General features: G+C 43.0%; 1 protein-coding gene across 2 annotated transcripts in view; it reads right to left on the bottom strand.

The window, feature by feature from the left end:
* The window catches only part of SOX5 (SRY-box transcription factor 5), a 490,387-nt gene extending 465,649 nt beyond the window's left edge, over positions 1–24,738 (bottom strand). Inside the window, exons 1-2 of one of the 2 annotated variants that reach the window (XM_029058134.2) lie at positions 24,578–24,738; positions 20,374–20,511 (exon numbers count right to left, since the gene is read on the bottom strand). In XM_029058134.2, coding sequence (XP_028913967.1) covers positions 20,374–20,420 — 47 coding nt within the window. In that variant the 5' untranslated portion in view covers positions 20,421–20,511; positions 24,578–24,738. The remainder of the gene's footprint in view (positions 1–20,373; positions 20,512–24,577) is intronic. The other variant, XM_029058136.2, reaches the window with a different exon arrangement.
* Positions 24,739–25,036: the final 298 nt, after the last annotated feature.

Genomic DNA, 25,036 nt, shown 5'->3' with positions numbered 1-25,036 from the left:
ACTCTCTGGATCCACTACCAGAAGGATTGCAGATGGAGAGCGGGGCGTACTGGGAGAGATGCGTCCGTGGTGTGGCTATGTGTCGGAAACAACTCGACGGCATAAAACAAGACAAGCACTCAGTACATTCCTCTGCACACAATAAGCACCACATAAATCCCACTGATTGATTGATACTTTTGATTGAGCAGTACAACCATTGTATTACAGAATGGCTAAATGAACTAATAATTCTTCTATTTATCTCTTCACCCTTAATACAAAATGTTACACCACTGAAAGAGCCATTTTTTTTGAGTATTTAAAGTCACTTCTTTGATTTGAAAGGCATTCAATGGCCAGTTTAGTCACAGAAGCTCTCAGAGTAGAACTCAAGGTTTACACATCATGAAGCTAGCCCCTATCTAGGCATTTGATAATAGGGATCTGATAAAGAGAAAATGAAAATGAACCTTTTCACTCTTAAATTTTTTTAAGCCTATCGTGAAAAAAAAACAAACAACTTACAAGATACACACTGAGTGTGATCTTGGGCAAGGCACAACTTCTCCGGGCCTCGGTTACCTCATCTATAAAATGGGGATTGAGAGTGTGAGTCTCATATGGGACAGAGACTGTGCCCAGTGCGATTTACTTGTGTCCACCCCAGTGCTTAGTACAGTGCCTGGCACAAAGTAAGCACTTAACAAATACCACAGTTATTAATTATTACTTTCAAAGAAAACTAATAAAACCCTGTAACCAGCAGACTGTGTCCATTCCAATCAACCCACTCTCAGTTCTTCCAAGCTTACCATTTTTCAACTGAGCATCTACAGCTCCCATGAAAAGTTTTCAAACAGTTCTAGTTCTGTTCTTTGAAAGCGGCGTGGTAGAAGGTGTGGGGCCAGCTTGTTTTTAACAAACGGCAAATGCTGCATTTAGGAATTTTCTGGTATGAAATGAAGAGATGTCCATTCATCCCAACGCCATCCAGGAGGCGACCAGCTAGGATTTTAACAGTTTAATCAAATTAGGTGGCTCAGAAACTGGACTTATGACTTTCTCTTTGAGACAGGGACAATGGACAGGTTGTTCCAAACATCAACTTCTCCAAGAATTTTCCCCGGCCCTCCTCATCCCCCACACATACAATCTCTGTTCTCAAAGACGGCCTCTCCCTCACAGAGTCCAGAGATTCCCTCCCTGTCCACTCTGAGCAACCTAGCGGGTGGAGGGCATTAAAAAACAAAGTTAACCGCCAGTGAATGCGACTCTATAACTAAAATGGCTAAATTGTTCATGGTGGTGAAATAGACCTTCTTCTATAAATTTTCCAAGAATTCTGGTGGAAAGTTTCATGATGAATTCCATCAAGAACATTTTTACAGTTTTCCTCAATATAACAAGTTAAATGGGTGGGCCAATTTTGCCTCCCTCTCTTTTCCATTCTCCTCTGCCCCACCTCCTTAGAAAAAGTCTTCGTATAAGCACCAAAGAAAAAGTCCATCCCACAACTTTGGAATTCATCTACTGCTTTTTAGTCTGTTTTCTAAAGATCTCTCAAACGAAACAGAGAAAGGACCAGCATCCCACTCAGCTGATCAATAATAGGTATCGTGTGCTTAATCTGTTTGGAGCACTCTTGCAAATGCTTGAAAGAGTACAGTAGAGTTAGTAGACATGATCCCTGCATTATAAAATTAAAGAAAAAGGGGAAAGCTAAATGGCACATTCCATGTCACAGCATATGCATGGTACAGGTCTCCTGTTCCTGGTGTCTTTATTTGCTTTCATGAAGCACAACCCTTTAGTCTACAAATAATGGGGTGCTAGAAGAGATGGGGATGACTTCAATGGTTTAGTTGTACTTCCCAATCTACTAACGTGCCCACATAAAAGCTTAATGAATTCTATTTGAATAGGATGATGATCAAAGAAATTATTTGAAACAATAGTGTGACTGATTCAGTTGTGTTGAGAGCTCTTCAGAGACGACTCATTGTTAGTGTGAGAGATTTGAAATGAACAGTCACGGGGCAAAAGGAGATCATGGCTCTTCAGTTTCCAAACCCACGAGATTCAGTGACTTTAGCCACAGGCAGCATCATTGCTGATTCAAGCTCTGTTATGTTCCGTGACAATCAGACGTTGGTTTCCTTTCTAGAAGTAGACTCCTTTTCCCCCTTTTGTTGGTACTGTTCTTGTTAGAGACATGGGCTTGTGTCTGATGGATGAGATGAAAGACTGCCTTGATTGTGTCTGTTAGAAAATCTTCTTTCCCCTCAAACCGTTTAGACCCTCTCAGGATCACACATGGAGAGTTTCCAGTCTTCTACCAGTCTCGGCTACGGGAGGGAGAGTGAAACGAGGCCTACCCGTTCCGTTCCTAGCTTGGCCAGGGGCTAATAATAATAATAATAATGTTGGTATTTGTTAAGCGCTTACTAGGTGCCGAGCACTGTACTAAGCGCTGGGGTAGACAAAGGGGAATCAGGTTGTCCCACGTGGGGCTCACAGTCTTAATCCCCATTTTACAGATGAGGGAACTGAGGCGCAGAGAAGTTAAGTGACTTGCCCACAGTCACACAGCCGACAAGTGGCAGAGCTGGGATTCGAACTCATGGGCCCTGACTCCAAAGCCCATGCTCTTTCCACTGAGCCACGCTGCTTCTCGAGTGGGAGATCAGCTCCTATCGAGCTCCATCGAGGCTAGCGAGTGGGAGATCAGCTCCTACAAGTCAAAGCTACCCCTTGCTGGGCAACGGTGGCATGAGAGAGAGTCAAGGGTGGAGACTCAGGTTGACTGCGTGGAAGAAGGTGATGGTAAACCTCTTCCAGATTTTTAGCAAGGAAACTCTACGGGTACACTGCCAGAACGATTGCAGATGGAGAGCGGGGTGTTCTGGGAGAGATGTGTCCAAGGAGCCGCTAAGGGTTGGAACGATTCGAAGGCATAAGACAAGGTAGTCCACTCATTTACAGATCCACTTCTTCTTCCTTCTATCTGGAAAATGGTTTCAGTGTCTGTATCTTCCATTAAAGTGTCAACTCCTTGTGGGAAGTTTTCATGTCGAAAAAATCTAATCTACTCTGAGAAGCAGCATGGCTTAGTGGAAAGAGCATGGGCTAGGGAGTCAGACGTCGTGGGTTCTAAATCCAGCTCTGCCATTTATCAGCTGTGTGCTTTGGGCAAGTCATTTAACTTCTCTGTGCTTCTGTTAACTCATCTGTAAAATGGGGATTAAGACTGAGCCCCACGTGGGACAACCTGATTACCTTCTATCTACCCCAGTGCTTAGAACCATGCTTGGCACAGAGTAAGTGCTTAACAAATAACATAATTATTATTATCACCCTCCTATGTTCTGAGTACAGGGTCCTCCACACTTGCGGCACCCGTTAAATACTACTGATTGATGTGGAAGTCCAAATATTCTTGAGGACTCCCTTGTTTCCCCTGGTTTCTCCCTGAAGAGTGAACAAATGCCTTTCACATGGCTAGTGAGAGGTCAATAAAAAATCAATAATCACGATGATGGCATGTATTAAGTGCTTTCTAAGTGCCAAGCCCTGTACTAAGCGCTAGGGGAGATACAGACCCCAGGGGGCTCAAAGTCTATGTGGGAGGGAGAATAGGTATGGCTTCCATTGGTTCATTTCCATAGGGCTTTTGGAATGGTAGCAGTAACAGCAGCAGGTGCTGTACACTCTAATCATTCAGTAGTATTTATTGAGCGCTTATGATGTGCAGAGCAGTGTACTAAGCGTCTGGAGTGTACGGTTCGGCCACAGATAGAGACAACCCCTGCCTAATAACAGGCTCACGGACTAATCTCAACTCTGACCTCTCTCCCACGTCCTGTCTCTGGCCTGGAACGCCCTCCCTCCTTATTTTTGACAGACAATTACCCTCCCCAGTGAAGGCCCATCTCCTCCAAGAGGCCTTCCCTGACTAAGCCCTCCTTTCCTCTTCTCCCACTCCCTTCTGCATTGCCTAAACTTGTTCCCTTTATTCATCTCCCTTCCCAGCCCCACACCACTTATTTCTATATCTGCCATTTATCTGTATTAATGTCTGTCTCCCCCTCTAGACGGTAAGCTCACTGTGGGCAAGCAATGCATCTGTTATTGTTCTACTGTACTCTCCCATGTGTTTAGTACATTATTATGCACACAGTAAATGCTCTATAAATTCGGTCGACTGACTGAAAATTCAGACTGAGTGACATATTCCCCATCCACTAGCAGCACTCTAATGGTGTAGACCAACATGGAAAAATATTTACAATTAGAGCAGTCAAAATAAATGAATAAAACAGACACGTATACATGAGGGCTAAGAAGGGTGAAACTAACTTCAAAATTGTGAGAAGCTCTTAAGAGCATTTGCAGTGGAAAAAGACTGTGAGGCCCCTGTGAGACAGGGATTAAGTCCACTACAATTATCTTGTATTGACTCCAGGGCTTAATGATAATGTAGGTATTTGTTAAGCACTTACTATGTGCCGAGCACTGTTCTAAGCGCTGGGGTAGATACAGGGTAATCCTGTTGTCCCACGTGAGGCTCACAGTCTTAATCCCCATTTTTACAGATGAGGTAACTGAGGCTTAATATGATTCTTGGTACATAGTGGACACTTAGATGCTATTATTATTATTATTGTCATTATTATTACTTAATAATAGCATCTAGGTGTCCACTATATACCAAGAACATCATTACTAATACTTAATAATGATAATAATAATAATAGGCTACATGAATATATCATCATTTCCTCAATTAATCTCTACATTTAAAGCACTGTCACAAAGCTAATTGGAATTAGGCTTAAGATTTTTGCCCAGAAAACACTAAATCTCCTTGCACTCTTCCATTGGTCAAAAGTCCCCTTCCTTCCTCCATTTTTCCTGATTCTTTGTACGTTTATTTTGCGGTATTTAAGTATTCCTATATGCCAGATACTGTAGTAAGTACTGAGGTAAATACAGACTAATCACCTTGGATACAGTTAATGTCCCACATGGGACTCACAGACTTAATCCCAGTGTTACAACTGAAGTAACTGAAGTCCAGAAAAGTGAAATGATTTGCCCAAGATCACACAGAAGACCAGTGGTGGAGCAGAGATTAGAACCCAGGTCCCTTTTAATCTCAGGCCTGGACTCTATCCAGTAGGTTTGAGCATCCCTCTACACGGTTGGTGAGTTACCCTCTCATTCCCACCACACAAACAATTAATCGATACCACAGTAACTCAGGGTTATCTTCTTATGCAATAGACAACTGTTGAGGATTTCTGAATTAGGACCAACAAGCAAACCAAAAGCCAAGGATGCAATTAGAGCAAGTGCAGATGAAAACTAACCAAAAAAGAAAAAAAACATGAGGAAACTTTAGCATTCCATTCATTCATTCAATCGTATTTTTTGAGCACTTACTGTGTACAGAGCACTGTACTTTGCACTTGGGAAAGTACAATACAACAATAAGAATGGTAATCCCTGCCCACAGTGAGTTCACAGTCTAGAGGGTCTACAATGATCACATCACATTTGGGCTAATGTTTAATAATAATAAATAATGTTGGTATTTGTTAAGCGCTTACTATGTGCCGAGCACTGTTCTAAGCGCTGGGGTAGACAAAGGGGAATCAGGTTGTCCCACGTGGGGCTCACAGTCTTAATCCCCATTTTACAGATGAGGGAACTGAGGCACAGAGAAGTTAAGTGACTTGCCCACAGTCACACAGCTGACAAGTGGCAGAGCTGGGATTTGAACTCATGAGCCCTGACTCCAAAGCCCGTGCTCTTTCCACTGAGCCACGCTGTTTCTGACTACCCCTAGTGTGATGGCTGCTCTGTCTATTTGAAATAGGGATTTCTGTTTTCTCTGTTAATAGGGGACTTAAAAAACTGAAATGGTACATTCTCGGTGGTCTGAAAATATCAACTACAAGTAGTGATGGTATTTATTGAGAACCCTTTGGGTGCAGCGGATTGTATGAGCAGCAGCGTGGCATAAAGGATAGAGCCCGGGCCATAAAGACTTGGCTTCTAATCCCGGCTCTACAATTTTTCTGTCGCGTGACCTTGGGCAAGACATGTAACTTCTTTGTGCCTCAGTTACCTCATCTGTAAAATGGGAATTGAGGCCGTGAGGCCCATGTGGGACACGGACTGTGATCCCCACGGACATCAGTCTGTGCCTCCCCCAGCATTTAGAACAGTGCCTGGCACATAGTGAGTACTTAACAAGTACCCTAAATAAATAATACTAAGCAAGAGGAATCTTAGGCTGGAAGAGATGAGTGGAATCCTCATCTGTTGTACTGTACTTTCCCAAGCATTTAGTACAGGGCTCTGCACACGGTAACACTGATGCCAATGAAGGAGAAGCCTTTTTTTTTCAGAGGAACTTTGCTTGGTCTAATGTACCAACCCAACTCCTGGAACTAAGACTATCAATACTGGAGAAGGTCTCCCATTCATGAAATGGAGCACACAGGTGCCGGGCCTTCCGGACTTACTGGATTCTTAACGTTGAGGATTCTGAACGTTTTCCTGTGAAGATGGTGAAGCTGAACAATCCAAACCATTCTGAAGTGAACTTCCATCACGACTCAGGGCTTCCCTGGCTAAACCCTCCTTTCCTCTTTTCCCACTTCCTTCTTGGTCACTTTGACTTGTTCTCTTCGTTCATTGTCCCTCCCAGACCCACAGCACTTATGTCCTTAGCTATCATTTATTTATTTCTATTCATGTCTGTCTCCCCTTCTAGACTGTAAGCTCATTGTGGGCAGGGCATGTATCCATTTATTGTACTCTCTCAAGTGCTTGATACAGTGTTCTGCGCACAGTAAATGCTCAATAAATATGACGGAATGAATGAATGGATGAATCACATGACTCGACCCAAAAGGTCTCAGCAGCCAAACCAGAAATTGCCGAGACCACACCTGATCTACATTGTATGAGTAAGATGATACAGGTGCAGCCAGATCGAAGCGAGGCACAAGTTAATTGTCTTATTAGTTCCAGGGGGGTGACGGATATTCAGATCACCTGCTGTGTGAAGTATTGAGTGTGGATTCATGGTAGACCTAATTGTGGAATTAATTGAACGCTATGGGTCAGACATTGCACTAAACACTGAGGTAGATACTAAATAGTCAGATAGGACACAGTTCCGATTGCACACCAGTTTCCAACCAGTCAGTGAATCATTCTTTTTGAGTGCTTACTGTGTTCTGTACTCAGTACTTGGGAGAGTACAAAAGAACAACAAACGGACACAGTCCTTGTCCACCACGAACTTAGAGCCCAGAAGGGGAGATAGATGTTAATAGAAATGAATAAATGGCAGCTATGGACATAAGTGCTGGGAGGGGCGATGAAGAAAGGGAGCAAGTCAGGACGACGCAGAAGGGAGTGGGAGGAGAGGAAAGGAGGGCTTAGTCAGGGAAGGCCTCTTCCCTAAGTAAGGGAGATGCAGATATTTTATCCTCAGTTTACACACGGGGAAAATAAGGCATAGAGAGATTAAGTGACTTGCCCAAAGTCACACAGCAGACAAGTGGCAGAACCCAGATTACACCCATGGTTAATTCGCCGGTATTTATGTAGACTATAAAGGAGGGTCTGGACCATCCTAGGTGATATCACGCAAAGCTCTTGGAAGTGAAAAATATTTGCAAAGGAATCTATGACAGGATTTCGGAAACACTGTCAGAACAGAATCCCAGAAGCAGATATCAGTGAGATAAGTGAACATTCAAGTCCTTGAGGAGCTATCTTCCTCAGAGCAGTATACATCGTGGACGATAAACTATCATCCCCCTAGCAGCACAGCAAGAATCAAACAATCAATGGTATTTATTGAGCACTTACTATGTGCAGAACACTGTACTAAGCTCTTGGGAGAGCACAGTCCAACAGAATTAACAGACATGTTCCCTGCCTATAACAAGCTCACAGTCTAGAGGGACTGACAGACATTAATACGAATAAGCAATTTATAATATGCAATTTAAAGCTAGGAACATAAGTGCTGTCGGGGTGGGGTCAAAAGTCATTCATTCATTTAATTCATTCAATAGTATTTATTGAGCGATTACTATGTGCAGAGCACTGTACTAAGCGCTTGGAATGAACAAGTCGGCAACAGATAGAGACGGTCCCTGCCGTTTGACGGGCGCACGGTCTAATCGGGGGAGACGGACAGACGAGAACAATGGCGATAAATAGAGTCGAGGGGAAGAATATCTCGTAAAAACAATGGCAACTAAATAGAATCAAGGCGATGTACATTTCATTAATGTCCGAAGGTCACAGATCCAAGTGCGTAGACAATGCGTGAGGGAGAGGGAGTGAGGGAAAAGAGGGCTTCCATGGGGAAGGCCTCTGGGAGGTGATGTGACCTAAATAATGCTTAGAAGGTGGAAAGACCGGTGGCCTGAATCACCAAGACAACCAGAATTGCCCGGGGCTTAAAAGTAATGTGTTAATCAGTCAATCAGTTAATGGTATTTATTGAGCACTTACTGTGTGCTGAGCACTGTAGTAAGTGGATGGGAGAGTACAATACAGCAGAGTAGGTGGAAAACATTTCAGAGACTCTCATATTAGAGAGCATCTGGTTAATAAGCGTATACAATGGATGCTACAAAGTTTGAAGAACTTTAGTAACATAAAGCCTTGATTAAACCAAAGCAATTTCTCTATTTCTGGAAGATGGTATGGACTCATAAGGTTTATTAGGACAGTGCCAGATTGAATATAGCTTCTGCAAAATTTTGGATAGGGTGACACTCCCTAATTCTTACCTTCTAAGTCCTCTCTTCTGAAAAATGGGGCTTCAATACCCAATCTCCCTCCTGTTTAAATTGTGAGTCAAAGGAGGGACCTGATTATTTTCTATCAACTCCAGCTCTTGTCCCACATGAGGCACATAGTAAGCGCTTAAATACCACAGTCAGGAGTGCTATGGTCGCTGCTCCAAAATGGGACAAACTTTTTGTCAGTGGCAGGAGGGGAGAATGTCCATCTTTCTGACATTCCCAAGTAAAGGAATTCCACCCAACAATTTCCTTATCCCACTCAGGTGTCATCACTTGCAAGGGACAGACTGAAGCAAGTTTGAATGATTGATCCAGACCATGAAAAGATCTGGAAAGGAGAAGTAGAACCTGCTGCTACTTGACGATCATTCATCTAACAAAGCACGCTGGGGTCATGGAACACGCTCATTGAATTCAATCATATTTATTGAGTGCTTACTGTGTGCAGAACACTCTACCAAGCAATTGGGAGAGTACAAAATTACTATAAAGAGACATTCCCTGCCCATGACGAGCTCACAGTCTAGAGGGAGACAGATATTAATATAAGTAAATAAATTACAGCGATGAGAAGGGAGAGGGAGCTGAGGTAAGAGGGGTTAATCAGGGAAGATCTCTTGGAGGAGATGTGACCACCTTCTCTGTTGTATTATACTCTCCCAAGCACATAGCCCAGTGCTCTGCACACAGTAAGCACTCAATAAATATCAACAATTAACTCAAAGACATCAACAACTAACTTGGAGACAGTCATCCAAGAGTGCTGCTTGCTGCTGTTTCCTCAAAATTATTATGAATAATAATCATAATTGGTTTGATGATATTTGTGAAGCGCTTACTATATGCCAGGCTGGTATTAAGGTATTAGGCCCTGGTAGAGACACGCTAATCAGGCTGGATGCAGTCCCTGTCCAACTTGAGGCTCACAGTTTAACCCCCATTTTTATAAAGCAGGTAGCAGAAGCACTTAGTGTTATGTGCTAATACTGTGCTAAACCCTGGGGTAGACAATCAGAGGTAACACAGCCCTTGTCCCACATGAGGCTTGCAGTCTCTGGAGGAGGGAGAACAGATATTTACACCCTCATTTTACAGATGAGGAAACAGGCCCAGAGGAGTCAAATGACTTGCCTAAGGTCACACAGTCGGGATGTGGTGGAAGCCGGATTAGAACTCAGGTCCCCGGGCTCCCACGCCTGTACCCTTTCCACTAGGCTAGGCTGCCTCCCAAAATTCGGAGAAGACCCGACCTAAACTCTGAGGCACTTTACAGTCATCCAAGGAAGGCGTCCGTTTATTGTTACGTTGTCCTCTCCCAAGCACATAGCTCAGTGCTCTGCACCCAGTGAGCGCTTAATACGTACGATTGAACGGATGAATGGATGAAAGCCATAGGCATATTCAGGAAAAATCTGAAGGAGCCCAGCCGAAAGCCATCCTTGAATTTTGCAACCCGCTCAGCGCGTCTTCTGCCGAGACCGCCTGGACTGCTAGTCCTCTGGGGCTTAGCACCAATGGGTGAACGAATTCGCCGGGGTTTTGGAGGAACATTTCCTTCTAGATAGACAATTCGGGATTAACCCATGAGGATGAGAGCTCTCTAAAACAGAGCGGAAAACTCACAGCACTGGAAGACTCACACAGCCTTCACTCCCTTTTAGTGAAGTGACGGACTCTAATTTGTCCCCGTGAGAAATCAATATTAATCCCTCATATCGCTGCATTTGCAGTCAAAACAGTGTGCTATTTACGTAACGTATCACAGGGTACAATCAGGCAGAGCAAAGTCAACAGCGGATGAACGGCAAGTGACTGAAATTCATGATCCTTCGAGTCGCTGGAAGTTAAAGATCCCGAACGAATTCGGAGCAAAGACAAGTCGGAAGAGCAGATTCCCTCTCCCTGTCTCCTCCCCCACCTCCAAGCCACTATCTTACCAAATCGCAATAGCTTATGCTGGCTAATATTCTCCTCTGGATCATTTAAATGTCTCGTTTCTTTTTTCCCTTGAGGTTTAGGGGGGTGACGTGGGTCGAATCGTTGTCCCCTTTCCATAATTCCTGCTATAAACCATCTTTTCCCTTCCTAAAGTAAAAGAACAGCTCCATTCTGGACTAATGTTATAAATTCAGATCAAATGGGAAAGTGTTAAATCTAGAAGTGCTTTTGGGCCATTAACTTCCATGCTGATTTGACATGCTCCATAGTACTGAGGCTACAGACTCCGCTATCCAACCCATTCCTAAAGCAAACAGTGTTTTATCTCATAAACCATCTGGGCCTTTATCCTCTGACCCCTTTCACAGAGTCATCTGATATATTGGAATATTCCGAGGTGCCGCACTAAACATGATTTTCTTCTATGCAAACTCTCATTTCTTTTTTTTTTTTTTCTGGAATAAGAAGTCTGCCATAGGGGCGAGGAGGGAAGGAACAGAATTTTGGCTGGGGCACACTTGTTTTCATTATTCATCTGAAGAAAACCATTGGATATACAAGCTTGCAAAACCCTATGGTTTTTCTAAGGTAGCAATAAAAGCATTGCCTTTCATAACCTGGACAGTAGTCTCTTTCATATATTGCCTATAGTGGCAAACTTAAGTGCCAAGCAGATGGTTGAAATCTGTTTTCTATAAAATTTGTGCTTTTTTTTCCAACTCTGTTCTTTGTATTCATATTCGGGCCTAGGTTCGAGCCATCAAAACACTGGCACTCTGTCGATCATTAGCGGCATTTTAGACAACTGGTGACTAAGGTAGTCACTGTTCTCCACAAAATGTTCAGTTTAATATCTCCCAGATGTACAATTAAGGCAAAGGATCATCTTCTTAAATGGATATCAGCCCTTCGGATGGCTTCTGGACTTCCAAAAGATCTATCCGTTTAAAATCATTTTCTAATGAAACGAAGCATTCTGTTCTTTGGGTTTTATTGCCTCTTCTTTATTTTTTTTTTCTTCCTTAAACAGTTGCCCTTAAAAATAGTAAGTCCCGGTTTCTCTGTCAGTTTCAGCCTCGGCATACTGACGGTAATAAGATTTGTCTGTAACAACGGGCAGAGAGTTCCGTTTTACCTCCCAGGGAGACAGCCTCTTTTTCTCTTTGTTACTTCAGCTTAAACTATTTTGTTTCTTTTTCTGACTAAATATATACAAAACAGGGGGACGAACATTTTAATGGGCATGTCTGCAGATGACGATTTCGAGCCGAAGAGTCCCCGTTATTTATATGCCGTTCTAACGGTCACAGGTACAACAGGAACTTTCTGGGAGTCTGACCTTCTGGTGACTCAGTTTTCTTTCGTGTGAATGAGGAAGGGCCGTGTTTCTTTCGATGAATATTGTGAGACTTGATTAGTACAAATAAACAATTTCCACGTTCCCAGATGAACGATGCTACCGGCCTGTCGTTCCTATTATCCCGGATGCCGGACGTCAGGATTCAACCTCTTAATCGTACTGTTCTTTAAAAATTTTCAAACTTGAAATTGTCTACCGTGACCAGGTTCGTTACTATTTTATCCCCCTACAAAAGAATCCGTCTACGAGAGACTGGGAAGAATGTACTTACTTTCCATCCTTAAATATATCCTTGGCTATTTTTCTCTTTTCTGTGGGGGGGCAAAAACTTAATTTGAGCAATTTCATCCGGAGAGATCAATATTGTGTAAACGTTGATTAATGTTAATAGTGCGGGGGAGGGGCCTGTTCTATCAGTATTCAAGCCCATTTTACAGGCTGAAATACGAGGGTTAGTTATTTACCCAAGACAGATTTTCAGTTCTATTTTGTGAAATGATACGAACATATGGCAACCTCGAATAGCACTTTGTACTAGATTGTAAAATATACTAGGAGTAGGATGTCAGAATGGATGTTTTTCAGAATGTCTTTCTGGTCAAATTCAGTTTTTTTTTTTCCCTGTACATTTTCTTGAGGTAGGAGTTCTACATGTCATCCTTATCTGCAAACCAAGGGTGGCATTAAGTTGAATATCAACATGACATGGTAAGGTCATTTGTTTATGCCAATTTCTATCCATTCACATTCAGTCAACCAAAAAAGTCCCTAAAATCAATCCTTCCGCTGTGCAAACGTCTATACGATGGCCGATCTGTGAGAAGCAGCATGGCTTAGTGGCTACAGCACAGGTCCGGGGTTCGGCAGGACCTGGATTCTAATCCCGCTTCCGCCACTTGTCTGCCGCGTGACCCTGGGTAAGTCACTTCACTTCACTGGGCCTCAGTTCCCTCATCTGGAAAAAGGGGATTAAAACTGTTAGCCCTATGCGGGGCAGGGATTGCAGCTGATCCAATTACCTTGTATCTACCCCAACGCTAAATACAACGCCTGGCACATAGTAAGCAGTTGACAAATACCACAATTTTTATTATTATCCCGATCTAGGTCTCAAGCCGGGAGGTAGTTACTTCTGATTCTAAAATTACACGTATACATTCATTCTCTGTGCATATACACACATATCGCTAATCTTGATGATGAAAGAACGAGATAATGCTAATAGGAATATCATTTCTTGAGCTCCCACTTGAGCACCTCCTGGAGAGGAATCGTGTCTACCAAGGCTACTGTACTGTACTTTCCCAATCACTTAGTACAGTGGTTTGCACACAGGAAGCACTCAGTAAATACCATCGATTGAGTGATTGACTGCACTGCCGTTTGAGCAATATAGACTAAAGAAGAAATCTGTTGACTGCTGCACTGTACTCTCCCAAGTGCTTAGTACAGTGCTCTGCACACAGTAAGCGTTCAATCAATATGATTCAGTCCATCAGTTGTCATAGTGTTTAGAACAGTGCTTGTCACATAGTAAGCGCTTAACAGATACCATCATTATTATTGCCGAACGCCTATCAGGTGTTTCAATCATTTATTCATTCAGTCATATCTATTGAGCATTTACTGTGGTCAGGGCACTGTGCTAAGCACTTGGGAGAATACAATATAACAATGAACAATCACATTTCCTGCCCAACCATGAGCTTGGGGTCTAGAGGTGGAGGCAGGCAATGATATAAGTGAATAAATGACGGATCTGGAGATAAATGTTGGGGGCTGGGAAGGGAGGGAGATGAATGAAGGGTGCAAGTCAGGGCGACGCAGAAGGGAGAGGGAGTAGACGAAAGGAGGGCTTAGTCTGGGCAGGCTTCTTGGAGGAGATGGGCCTTCAGTGAGGCTTTGAAGGTGGAGAGAGAGTCACTGTCTACCAGATTTGAGGAGGGAGGGCATTCCAGGTCAGAGGTAGGACGGGAAGAGGTCGGTAGTGAGATAAACTACCTCGTCAGTTTCTCTTCAGCCAATGGATCAACAGTATTTACTGAACACTCACTGCGTGCAGAGCGCTGCACTGAACACCTGGGAGGGTACGGTACAGTAGAGTCCGAAGACCCAAGCCCTGCCCATTAGGAGCTTAGACTTGAGGAGCGCGGTGAAGAATTCCGTGGGAATCTCCCCGTAAGATGGAGGTCCCCCATTTGGTAAATTCGAGCTTTTTAATGAATTAATGGTTGTAAGAAAGGTATCTTCCTATTTTATAGATGCGCTACTACTAGTACGGTTGGATTTTGTATGTGTGTTTATAAGCATATGCAGTCATCTATAAACATGGTCTCATGCCAGCTGTTTCTTGTCGAGCTACGCACCTGCATTGGATTCCCACTTTAGCTGGGAGATTGAAGTTAAAAGGCCTCGGCTGATTACCGACGGCTTAAGAGGCGTGGCAGTGTGTTGTAGGGAGAAGCAGTGTGGCATAGTGGAATACGCATGGGCCTGGGGGGTCGGAGGACCTGGGTGCTAATCCTGCCTGGTTCCACCACTTACCCATTGTATGACCTTGGGCAATTCAGTTAATTTCTCTGCACCTCACTTTCTTGCTAAAAATAGGAATTCAATATCCGTTTTCTGCCATATGGACGGTAAAGCCCCCTGTGGAACAGAAAGTGGGTCTGACCTGATTGTCCTATATCGACCCCAGCGCTTAGTACTGTGCTTGGCATATTTTGAACGCTTAAATCTCCTAGAGCTCAGTGTGGGCTTGGGATGTGTCTCCCAACTCTGTTGAACTGTATCCTCTCAAGCGCTTAGTACAGTGCTCAATAAATAAGATTGATTGAGTGAAAGATTATATTCATTAAAGAACATGGTTCAGGGGGCCAGAGAACCGCAGTTTTATTCTCAGTTCTGCCATTTGCCTCCTGAGCGATTTTGACTCAGTCTGCCTAACTGTAAAATGGGGATCATAACACTTCCCTCTTCCTACCTCACGTGTCTGTCGGGAGGATCGAAATTACTTCTGCTTTGGAAACAAAAGCATTATTCAAAAAGCAAGATATTATTAAACAAAGGAGCGGAACACTGCGTAAATGAAGAGTGAAAAATATTTTTGCCGAAAAGTCACTACCATCTTGCGATCAAAGGAAAATCTGAGCCTAAATCATTCCATCAATGGTATCTACTGAGCACTTACCCCTCGCAGAGCACCATACCGAGCACTTGGGAATGTACGATATAACAGAGTTAGCCGACATGTTCCCTCCCCATAACGATCTTAAGAGCCAAAACAAAGGAGATTTGTATTTTCTTCAGAAGTAATAGTTGATCTTTTGATTAAAAGTGAAAACCTTAGTCAAAGCATATTGAAAATCTCACTTCCCTCAGCTCGGAAACTCAAGATTCTAGTTACCTGAATGTAAAACTACGGGAGCTGGATTTTCAAGGTTTCAGATTTGCCTTCCTTTTTTTCCCGCTCTCCACTTCTGAGACTTTCCCCACACTTGTATTACTCTGACAACACTTCCTCATCTTTCAATTTTGCTGCAGTCTGTCCTCAACTCAAATCTACCCCCGCGCTTAGAACAGTGCTCTACCCAAAGTATGTACTTAATCAGTACATGAATGAATTGAACCCCTCTTTCAGCTACCCATCTTTGAAAGGCTGGGCATGGAATCCATTCCAAATAACATTCACAATTCTGAGCAAAAAGGCTTTCTGCTTCCCTCAAGGTCTCATCCTTTGGGCTAGTATTTTTTCCCCGGAAAATTCTTCCTATGATTCCTGGTGATGGAGACTAATTTTCTTTCAACTTCCTTGTAAAAACAACCCATATCTGATTCCCTGCAGCATCATTGTTATGAAAAAAACGGGTTTTTTAAAAGGCTTTTTGTCTTAAACTTTTTTTCTACTTCTGTGCTAAAAGAAAGTGACCAAATTGGTAAATTTTCCTTCATGTTCAAACCGCCATACATTTTCTTTTAAAATGAGAACCGAGACCTAAGAATTGAACTTTTAAATAGTTGCCTCTGGAAATCCTTAAACGGTGAAAACATTTCTACCTCGCCCTCCTAAATTCGAACATCTAAGGGAGGCATGATATATAAGGGTCCATTGTGCACCAGCAACGTTCTTGACTACTTGGATTATTCGTTACTGGCATATCCATCCATAAGGGGTAATTGTATTTAAGGTGTTTTGCATTTTCATAGCTCCTTACTTCTGAGTTTTTCCAAACTCCTGTCCAATTCTGAACACAACCCCCCGGCACCCGCTATTCCTGTGAGAAATGTAAGAACCCATATTAGAGATAAATGATAGTATTTATTAAGCGCTTATGATCTGCCAAGTACTGGGCTATGCACTCAGGGACATAACAGAAAATGATTGGACTCAGTCCCTGTCCCACACGGAGCTCCATCCAAGAGGGAGGGAGAATGGGCATTTTATCCTCATTTTATAAATGATGAAACTGAAGCCCAGAGAGGTCACAAAGTAAGAAGTGGCAGAGCCAGAATTAGAACTCAGGTCTCCTGACTTCTGAACCCATGATCATTCCTACTAGGCTATCCTGACTCTCTGGAGATTTCACTACACAAATCCTTGCCCAAGGCCAAAAAGTGAATCGGCAACTGACACGGAAATAGGCTAGCTCCATTCCCAAGCAAAAGTTCTCCCTTTGGTGACATTTCCTTGAAGGCAACCATCTCCTTAAGGACCTCTGCAATATAAGAAGGGATAAGGGGTCATTTTGTCCTAATTGCACTATCTCCAAAAGTTTACATAGCTCAATAGGCAAGGATATCCTAAATATGGAAAAAAAGATGAAGGGGCACAGCGAAGAGAGAAAAAAGCTTCCTCCTTTCCAAACCAATTCCCTTGACACAGGGCCCCATCTTTGAAACGTAACCCAGTGGCCATTTGAACTTCATAGGTGGGTCAAGCCTGATCTAGAAAGAAGATGCCAAACACCTCGTACCAAACCAAGAATGAAAAAAAAAAATTCTGAGGAAAATTAAAAACATCATCGTCTTAGAATCTTAAAGTTCTGTCGAGGCCACGGGATGAGTGGTACAAAATATCAGTCTTTTAATGGCTTCTGACCTGAAATGATTTTATTTTCCATTATTAGTGGCCTGCTAGGGAATTATTTCAGCTTGACGCAAACTCTGACATGATGAAAAATCTTCCCCGTGGACATTTTGTTTCTTAATTACCTTCAGACCCGAAAACAAAACCAAAACTCACGTAAAAGTAAATTATCCACAGCATTTTAAGCCACTTGAACACTCCTAGTAGAACCAGATCAACACTGTGGAGGTTGATGTCTCCTCTTCATCTACAAGACTGATAAAACCCAGGTTGGGAACAAACGCCTTCACGGCTCTTGCCTCCCCCATACACCTCCATTCTTTTACCTACAGAAAAATCAATTTTGGAGGTTGTATGGGAGTTGGGGCCCTTTTGCAAAGAAAGCTAAGCTTCCGAGTCTTGAGTCAAACTAATTTCGTGAAGGGACACGGGCCTTTTAAATCATTCGTTTGTTCTGAGGGCATCGTCGGCCATTTTCCTGCATCACATCTCTTCACGGGGCCTCGGTCTTCTGAGGAGACGGCATGACAAAAATCATGTCCAGCCAACGGAACATAAAATGACGCGTTGCTACCACCCAACGCGGAATCTTGAACGGGATGATTTTTTGCCCGTATTTTTCAACGTTTGTCTTCTCTAAGATACGTATACTTTCAGTGATCTGAAGGACTGAAATAGAGACGTTACGTGTGAAAAGTTTCAGTTGGTTTCCTGGCAGGAGCTTGTCTTTATGGTGTTACTCTTACCTACAGTATGTGTTGTCATTGGCAAGTGGCCCCGATTCGTTAGTAGCCAAATCATTTTTGTCCCAGAGGTGGGAGAAATCCTTCCTAGCCTCTGAAAGAGTTGCATTTACCTGTCTCCTCACACTTTTGTAACTTGAAGAAACCAACACTCATTCACAAATACTCCAGTATAGTGGAGAAACGGTTTAGACATATCAGAGAGTAGGTGAAACTTCCTTCAGAGAAGGCAAAGAAAAAAAAAAAGGGATGAAAATAGCCTTAACATCGATGAAGAACTTTGGTCCCTAACAAAAAGGAAAACTGCTATCTAATCGCCGCGTTTCACGTGTCACTAAAAAGCAAAATCTTTTTGAATGAGGCATACAATAGGACCGTGACATAAAGTAATAAACCAAAACGCCTGGAGACGTGCAGAAATTCACTGAATAGTCTTAGGTCGCATGGATAGAATGAATAGCATCCTTCTACTCCCCGATTACTAAGTTTGTTCTATCAGATCTCGTGCTACCTTCAATTAGATGGAATGAAAAATGACAAGCGGGTCTTCTGAAACGTGCTACAGATCGAGCCATAAGGAAAATCTTTGTGTGGCAAGACCAAAGTAAAGTTAAAACGCCACAGATATAAGTGACAAGAATAATGTTTCTCCAGAAAGATTAAAGAAATCTGGAAACCATGAGGTCCGGTTAGGGATCTACTGAATGTTCAAAGCTGATTTCAAATGTCTACGAACAGTCACAGCTTGTTTTTAATTTTACTTCTGCCGTGCTTTATGGGCAAAAAGTCATTATGCCACCTTGTAACAGATTAATTACTTTCAAGCTGGGTGACAAAAGGGCATAATGACCGGAAAATGGTACAGAAGAAAAAAAGCCAAAGCCCCTCGACGAGTTGATCCAGAAACCTGGACAATCCACAGGAAGTGCAAACTGGCAGCATCCAAGCCGGGTTCATATTTGGGTTTTTTTGTTGTGTTTGTTTTTTTAAACCACCTGTCCTAAAACGACATTGTTTATGCTAATTATCTTTGTTGATGCCACAATTCTGTTTGTTTACTCCATTCTTTTAAAATACCATATCCCTATAAACAGCTCTCACCAGAATTCTTCTAAAATTCTGTTTCGATCTGGCCCTTCTCACAGCCCAAGGAACAGAATCAAGCTCTAGGAGGAAGATGCCGGGTGTCCGAGAGCCATGCGAACTCCCGGACTCTTCTGCTTGGCAAAAACCCAGTGGACTGACTGGGTTTGACTTTCAATCCCAGGAGGGAAAGGTGACAGAGGAGGGGGTCGAACAGTTGCTCCGCCTGAACTGCCGGAGGCCGAGACGGCCCGATCCCCCCGAGGAGATTCGGATGCTTTGGGATGGGAAGGGAAGGGACAGCGCTTTGGGAGCGGTGGAGTTTCACTCCTCTAGACTGGATTATGAAAAAAAGCAGAGCGGCGGGAGGATGCAGGGTGAAATCCCTCCACCTTCCATCTTTGACCTGTTGTCAGGCCCTGAATGATGTAAAAGGAGTTGTCAGGAAAATATTCCTCGGGATGAACTCAGCTCCAGAAAAATGTAGCCCAGGCTAATTTCTTTTTGTTTTCAAGCCATTCCATTTGGCCCCAAAGATGGAAAAAAAATAATTTGGACCATTTTGTGGCCCCTACCCCAATACCCTACCTATTCCAAACTCAGCTCCAAAGCAAATAAGTTGTCATTTTAAAAAACCAACCATGTGCATGTGGGAAAGAGAAAAGACTTTGCTTTCACTTAGGAAGTTGGGTATTCCACACACAATTCCCATTTGCGAGGAGGTTCTCCATTTACGGATCGCATTCTGGGAAGAGATTTTTGCTTCTTCCTCTACAACACTGGAGAGTTGCAGTTTCGCCTTTATGTAAGATGGGCCCACGGGTCCTTATGGATTAGGATGTGTCTACTGGTTCAATTTAAACCGAACCGAATCCGAATGATTAAACCCCAAACCAAAAGAAACTCACCCCGTCTTACTTATCGAACTGTCTGCTCAGAGAAAAACCCTCCAACCCTAATAATGTGTATTTGCCACACACCCAGGAATCATCAGATAGCGTCAAAATGGATAGTGAGAAGAGTGCAAATTATAATGACACTTTATCCACGGATGTCATTCTGTGCTCTAAATCTATTAAGGATTTAATCCATTGGTAACAGTTTCCAGATGTGGGGAAGAGTAATATGCTGCAACCAAATTTTAATATGCATTTCTCGGGCTTGATAGTTCCCGAGTTAAAAAGAGCCTAGGGCTGAAAACCGCCCCATTTTCCACGTACGGCCCCAGAGAACGTGGATGAAGAACTTGACCAACTGAGGAAAAGAACGATCTTCACGATTCTACCCCAACTCAACTTCCTGCCTGGTAAAAAACCACCCAACGTCGCTTCCTACGCTAACCTTTCAATCGATCTGGACGATAAGTCCGAGCCGGGTCCTTCACGCATTCCCTCAGTTGACTTCTTGAGGATAAAGCTGTGTGTCTCACCAGCATCTCATCTCGGCTGCTTACCAAGTACCAAGTCGGGATCTCACTTCCTGCAAATAGCCAATTATTGAGAAGGCAATTAAAATCGATAATCTGGTCCATTTAATTCCTCCTTGCCAAAGCCTCAAACCTATCCCTCATGAAGTCAACCGACCAGATAACGGATCGCCCTAGGCTCAGTCCCGCTTTGGGAGGACGATCATTAGAAAACTGCAACTTTTTCCTCCATTCTCTCAGACTCTTGCTTTTTTTAAGGTTTCCTTCCCCTAAATCAGTGGTGGATATAAAATAGTTTATAGAAAAAAAAATTCCAGGAAGGCGAAGCGGTGGTTGCAAAGGCCAGGTTACCTGTAATTTGTAGGCAAGCATTTTAGGGAATGGTCACTAAAGAAGGTAAACTGATTTATTCATGCATCCAAGAACCAGAGAGCCTTTTCTCCTAAAAATTCACAGCACTAATGGCATGTGGCAAATTTTCCAAAGATCAATTTTGAAGGAAATACATTGAAAAAAATACAATTAGCTGCCTTAGAAGAAAATAATCCATTAGTCAGGGTTGTAAGACCCCCCACATGAATTTGGGGGATTCTGAAATGTCTCATGCAGAACAGCAGCTAAGCTTGTTTTTTTTTCCTGATTTCCCTACTTCTTTTTCTTCATTTAGAGCATCCGGTGGGATAGCTGAGATAAGGTGGTACGGGTTGGAAAAGAGGAAAAGTGCCACCACTTCCATACCCATTCCTTTAATCTTCCTAAAATGTTAACATATCCTTTCTTTCTAACCCACCACTAACTCACACGTTCCGTCTTTATGCTTAATTAAACCACCAGGAGAATTTAAGTGGAGTGAGCAAGTAACTTAGTTGCAAACTAAATATGCTCAAGGGACTCGATTATAGAAAATTATTTTACCTCTTGCTCATTAATCAATATGATAGTAAAACTTTAAGGTTGTGCTTCTCCTTCTTCTATACATTCTAATATAGTGTCCTTAAAGTATCGCAGAATCCCCCTCTATTTACATTTGGTTTTGTGCTAACTTTGTGAAAATGGTTGGGATTTGGGGTTTTTTTTCGGCCAAAATTGAGTCTTACAAACAAGCTCATGTTGTCTTTGGTCCTATCCAGAATGCATCTTTTAAGTCACCGCAGTAATCAGAAAGATCTGATCTATCCCCCCGATAGCTTCCATTCTAGATTTATCAGAGAAAGCTGTCTACATTGCTTAACCTTGAATGACAGTTGTTCAGAGCCAACGCAGGTTGCTGCTATCTCTGAGTACGGGATCGGTCGTGGAAGTGTTTTGAGCGCGTTAACTAACCATTTCCATCTCTCGGATTCAGGGTACGGACACTCGGCGAAGAAAACCTTGCTAGAACTGTATTCCCGTGCAGACGTGGACTAATAAATTCTAGGGACTCTTTAACATTGTCCGACTGAGATGCGGACGGTAGCTCCAATGGGCGGCCACCAGGATGGTCTGGATATAGCTCCCCGGTAGGACAAGCGGACAAATCTGAGAAAATGAAACTCGGGCAACTTTATTCTGTGCAATGAAGATCCAAATGTACGCAGGGTCAAAATTGAAAAGGTTTTCTCTACGGGTTCATAGTACCCTTTGAATGGAAATGAGGAGATGACAGGTGGATACCAGCAATGTTTTAAAAAAATAGGCAAGCAGAAATTCTTCAGAATTGGCTGAAGAAAGTACAAAAGAGCTCAAAGAGGAGAAAAGCACAAATTGAGCCTCCAGGCTCAAGAGGTGCATTATCTGAGCATCCATCCGTCCGTCTCTGGATGAATGTAAATATCCGATACAGTGCCTACATTATATATATGGGATGAAGGTACCTAGAGTCAGATTCACCCACACACTCGCTAAGTCAATAAATGACACTGATTCATAGAGATTTGGGTTCATCCTATCAATGATCGCCTCAGGGAAATGAGATATATTAATTACATTATGGGGCTTCTTTAAAAACTATCTCAGTCATTAATATTGCTTGCTTCACACAGCCACCCCGCTCCTATTGATTATGACTTTCTTATTTATAACCAATCAGTTACAAAGTGTGCCTTTGAGCTGCAAATGCCGGAGAGACAATGCAAGAGGCTTCTAGTTTCAGAAGAGTAGAAAAGTTTGTCTCTCAAAGAAATCTTTTGTAAAAATACACAGGCGTTTCATAACAAGAAAGTTGAAGCGGCACTAAAGAAATAGAATTTAGCTTCAGTTACGTGTTCCTCCCTTATGTAAGGCTGATTTATGATGAGGATCATCCATCGGATGTAGACAATCAACTTCATAAAGTCTGAAGAATAGTCTAGTTTACCTGATACTTCTGTACACCACCCAAAATTGCTACTATTGCTGTTATCGAGCAATTCACCGCTACAAGCACCAACTGCTTTTTGAGGTTTTGAAGATAACATGTCTATGGTCTAAGGAGATTTTGCCTATGAAAAAAAGAAAACTCACTAAAACTGTCATAAGGGAAATGAAAAATGGTCAGCCAAAAAAATCCTAAACCCTTACAAAGTTTAAAAAAAGAAATCACTGAGGTTATCTGGAGAAGACAAACTTCACTGGAAAAATGAGGACCCGGGATATTAAAGTATTATTTTAAAAATCTCCTCCTCAATCTCGCATTCGGCTCCTTAATTCATCATCGTGTTAAATTCTATTTGCCTAACGTTTCTTTTCCCTCTTCCAGGGTGCACTTATTTCTCTGACTTTTAAAATGTTTTAATCTTGGCCTTTTTTCTTTTGCCTTTTCATATCAAATTCAGTCAATTGAGCGATGAACAGCTTGACTTAGCATATTTTTATCCAGCTGGTCTAGCACCTAGCTTGCATTGCATAGATACAACAAATGTTTACACAGAAGGTAGCTTTCATGAAAATAGGGGGGATAAAATGCTATATATCAAGCATCCTGTCTGCTTGAGACTTTTTTTTTTTCATTCACTACCCAAAACCTGCAAAGTTTCCACTCTTTTTCAAGGCAAACAGGACTCTTTATCAGGCAAGGGAAGGCACATCAAACATTTTAAATGAAGTATATATACACCTTTTAATTAAAATGAATACCTAGATATATGAGAAACCAGTACCCGTTGGAAGAAGTTTCAACACATCATTTAGCAGTGACCAGTGAATTCTCAAGCCATGAAATCTACAGTTTTAGACAGTCGTGGGGGGGGGGGGGGATCCTTCATAAATCAAAATCGAGCTTTCGACAAGCCAAAGCAAAAGGTGGCCGCTAAAACTTAGAACACCGTCGTCAGAGTTTCACTTTTTTCGATACTTAAAGACCAATCTGATGATGGCTTAGGGCGATTACTAGACCAAAAAAAAAAAAAAAAAGAAAGAAAAAACCCTCCTCACTTGGAACAACAAAAGATCATGTGCTCTCTTTAGAGCACCGTCCAAAGTTTAGCGAAAGAATCGCACTTGGAGTTAAACCTTTCATTTGGACCACCAAATTTCTCCTGTCACACCCGAAATTGTGCCCGAGATAAATGATCGGCGTTCGAATATTCTGCTTGGGGAGATTGAAGGGGAGGTGGCGGGGGGGGTGAAGAGAGGGAAAGAAAGATAGAGGGACAGAGAGGGACAGAGAGGGCAAAGAGGGAGAGAGTGGGATATAAGCAGAAGGGAAGAAGAGGGAAAAAGAGGGAAAGGGAGATTGAGTGACAGAGGCGAGAGGGACAGAGAAGGACCCGGGGAAGGTGGGGGGGTGCGGTTAGTGACAGAGGAGAGAGACGGAGAGGGGAAAACAAACGTACGATCCCGATGGCAATGTCCGTTCACATCTCCAGTCCACACCTAACCCTGAAAATCATCCACCGGCCACCCGATCGAAGGACGTTGCGGATCTCTTCGATCCGATCCGGCGAACATCCCCGACAAAACCATGGAGTACCATGCAGATAAGGGAAGGTGAAGCTTCATCCCCACCACTCTGGGGGAGGGGGAGGAGAGAGAGGGGGACCGGGGGGGGGGGATCACCTTGCAACTACTCAGTGTCTGCTGTAAAAAGAGAGAGTTGCACTTTTCATATGGGTAAGGGAAAAAACAAAAAAACAAACAAACACAGAACAAAACTCAACTCACCTTTCAAACTCCTGAGGTAAATCAGGGTCAGTAAGCATGCTGGAAAAGCACAGTTTCCCTTTGTCACAGCAGCCACCTATGATCGCCTCCAACTGAACCTGTCAAGTGAGTCCAAACCTTCTACACCAATTGATTTTCTCTCTCCCTTGCTCTCTCTCTCCCTCTTTCTCTCTCTCTCCCCCTCTCTCCCTGTGAGCTAGGGACTCCTTGACCAATCTCTTAAAGGGGTAGCACACTTAGCAGCCCTTATAAATAAAGAGAGCTCCCCCCTCCACAGCTGAGAAGCACGCTGCGGCTTGCAGAGCACTAGCCCAACTCCGGGCTCCCGTCCTTTCTTTTTTAATTCTATCCTCCAGTCATCACGAAATGTGAGAAGTCAACTTGGTCAGTGCCTTCCCCTAGAAAACACACGATCACCCGCACACGGGCACACACAAGTACCCCCGGACACCCAAACCG

The sequence above is a fragment of the Ornithorhynchus anatinus genome, chromosome 2 (assembly GCF_004115215.2).
Source record: "Ornithorhynchus anatinus isolate Pmale09 chromosome 2, mOrnAna1.pri.v4, whole genome shotgun sequence".
Lineage (NCBI taxonomy): Eukaryota > Metazoa > Chordata > Mammalia > Monotremata > Ornithorhynchidae > Ornithorhynchus > Ornithorhynchus anatinus.
The sequence above is the reverse complement of the archived record's forward strand: the minus strand, read 5'-3'. Positions and strand labels throughout refer to the sequence as shown.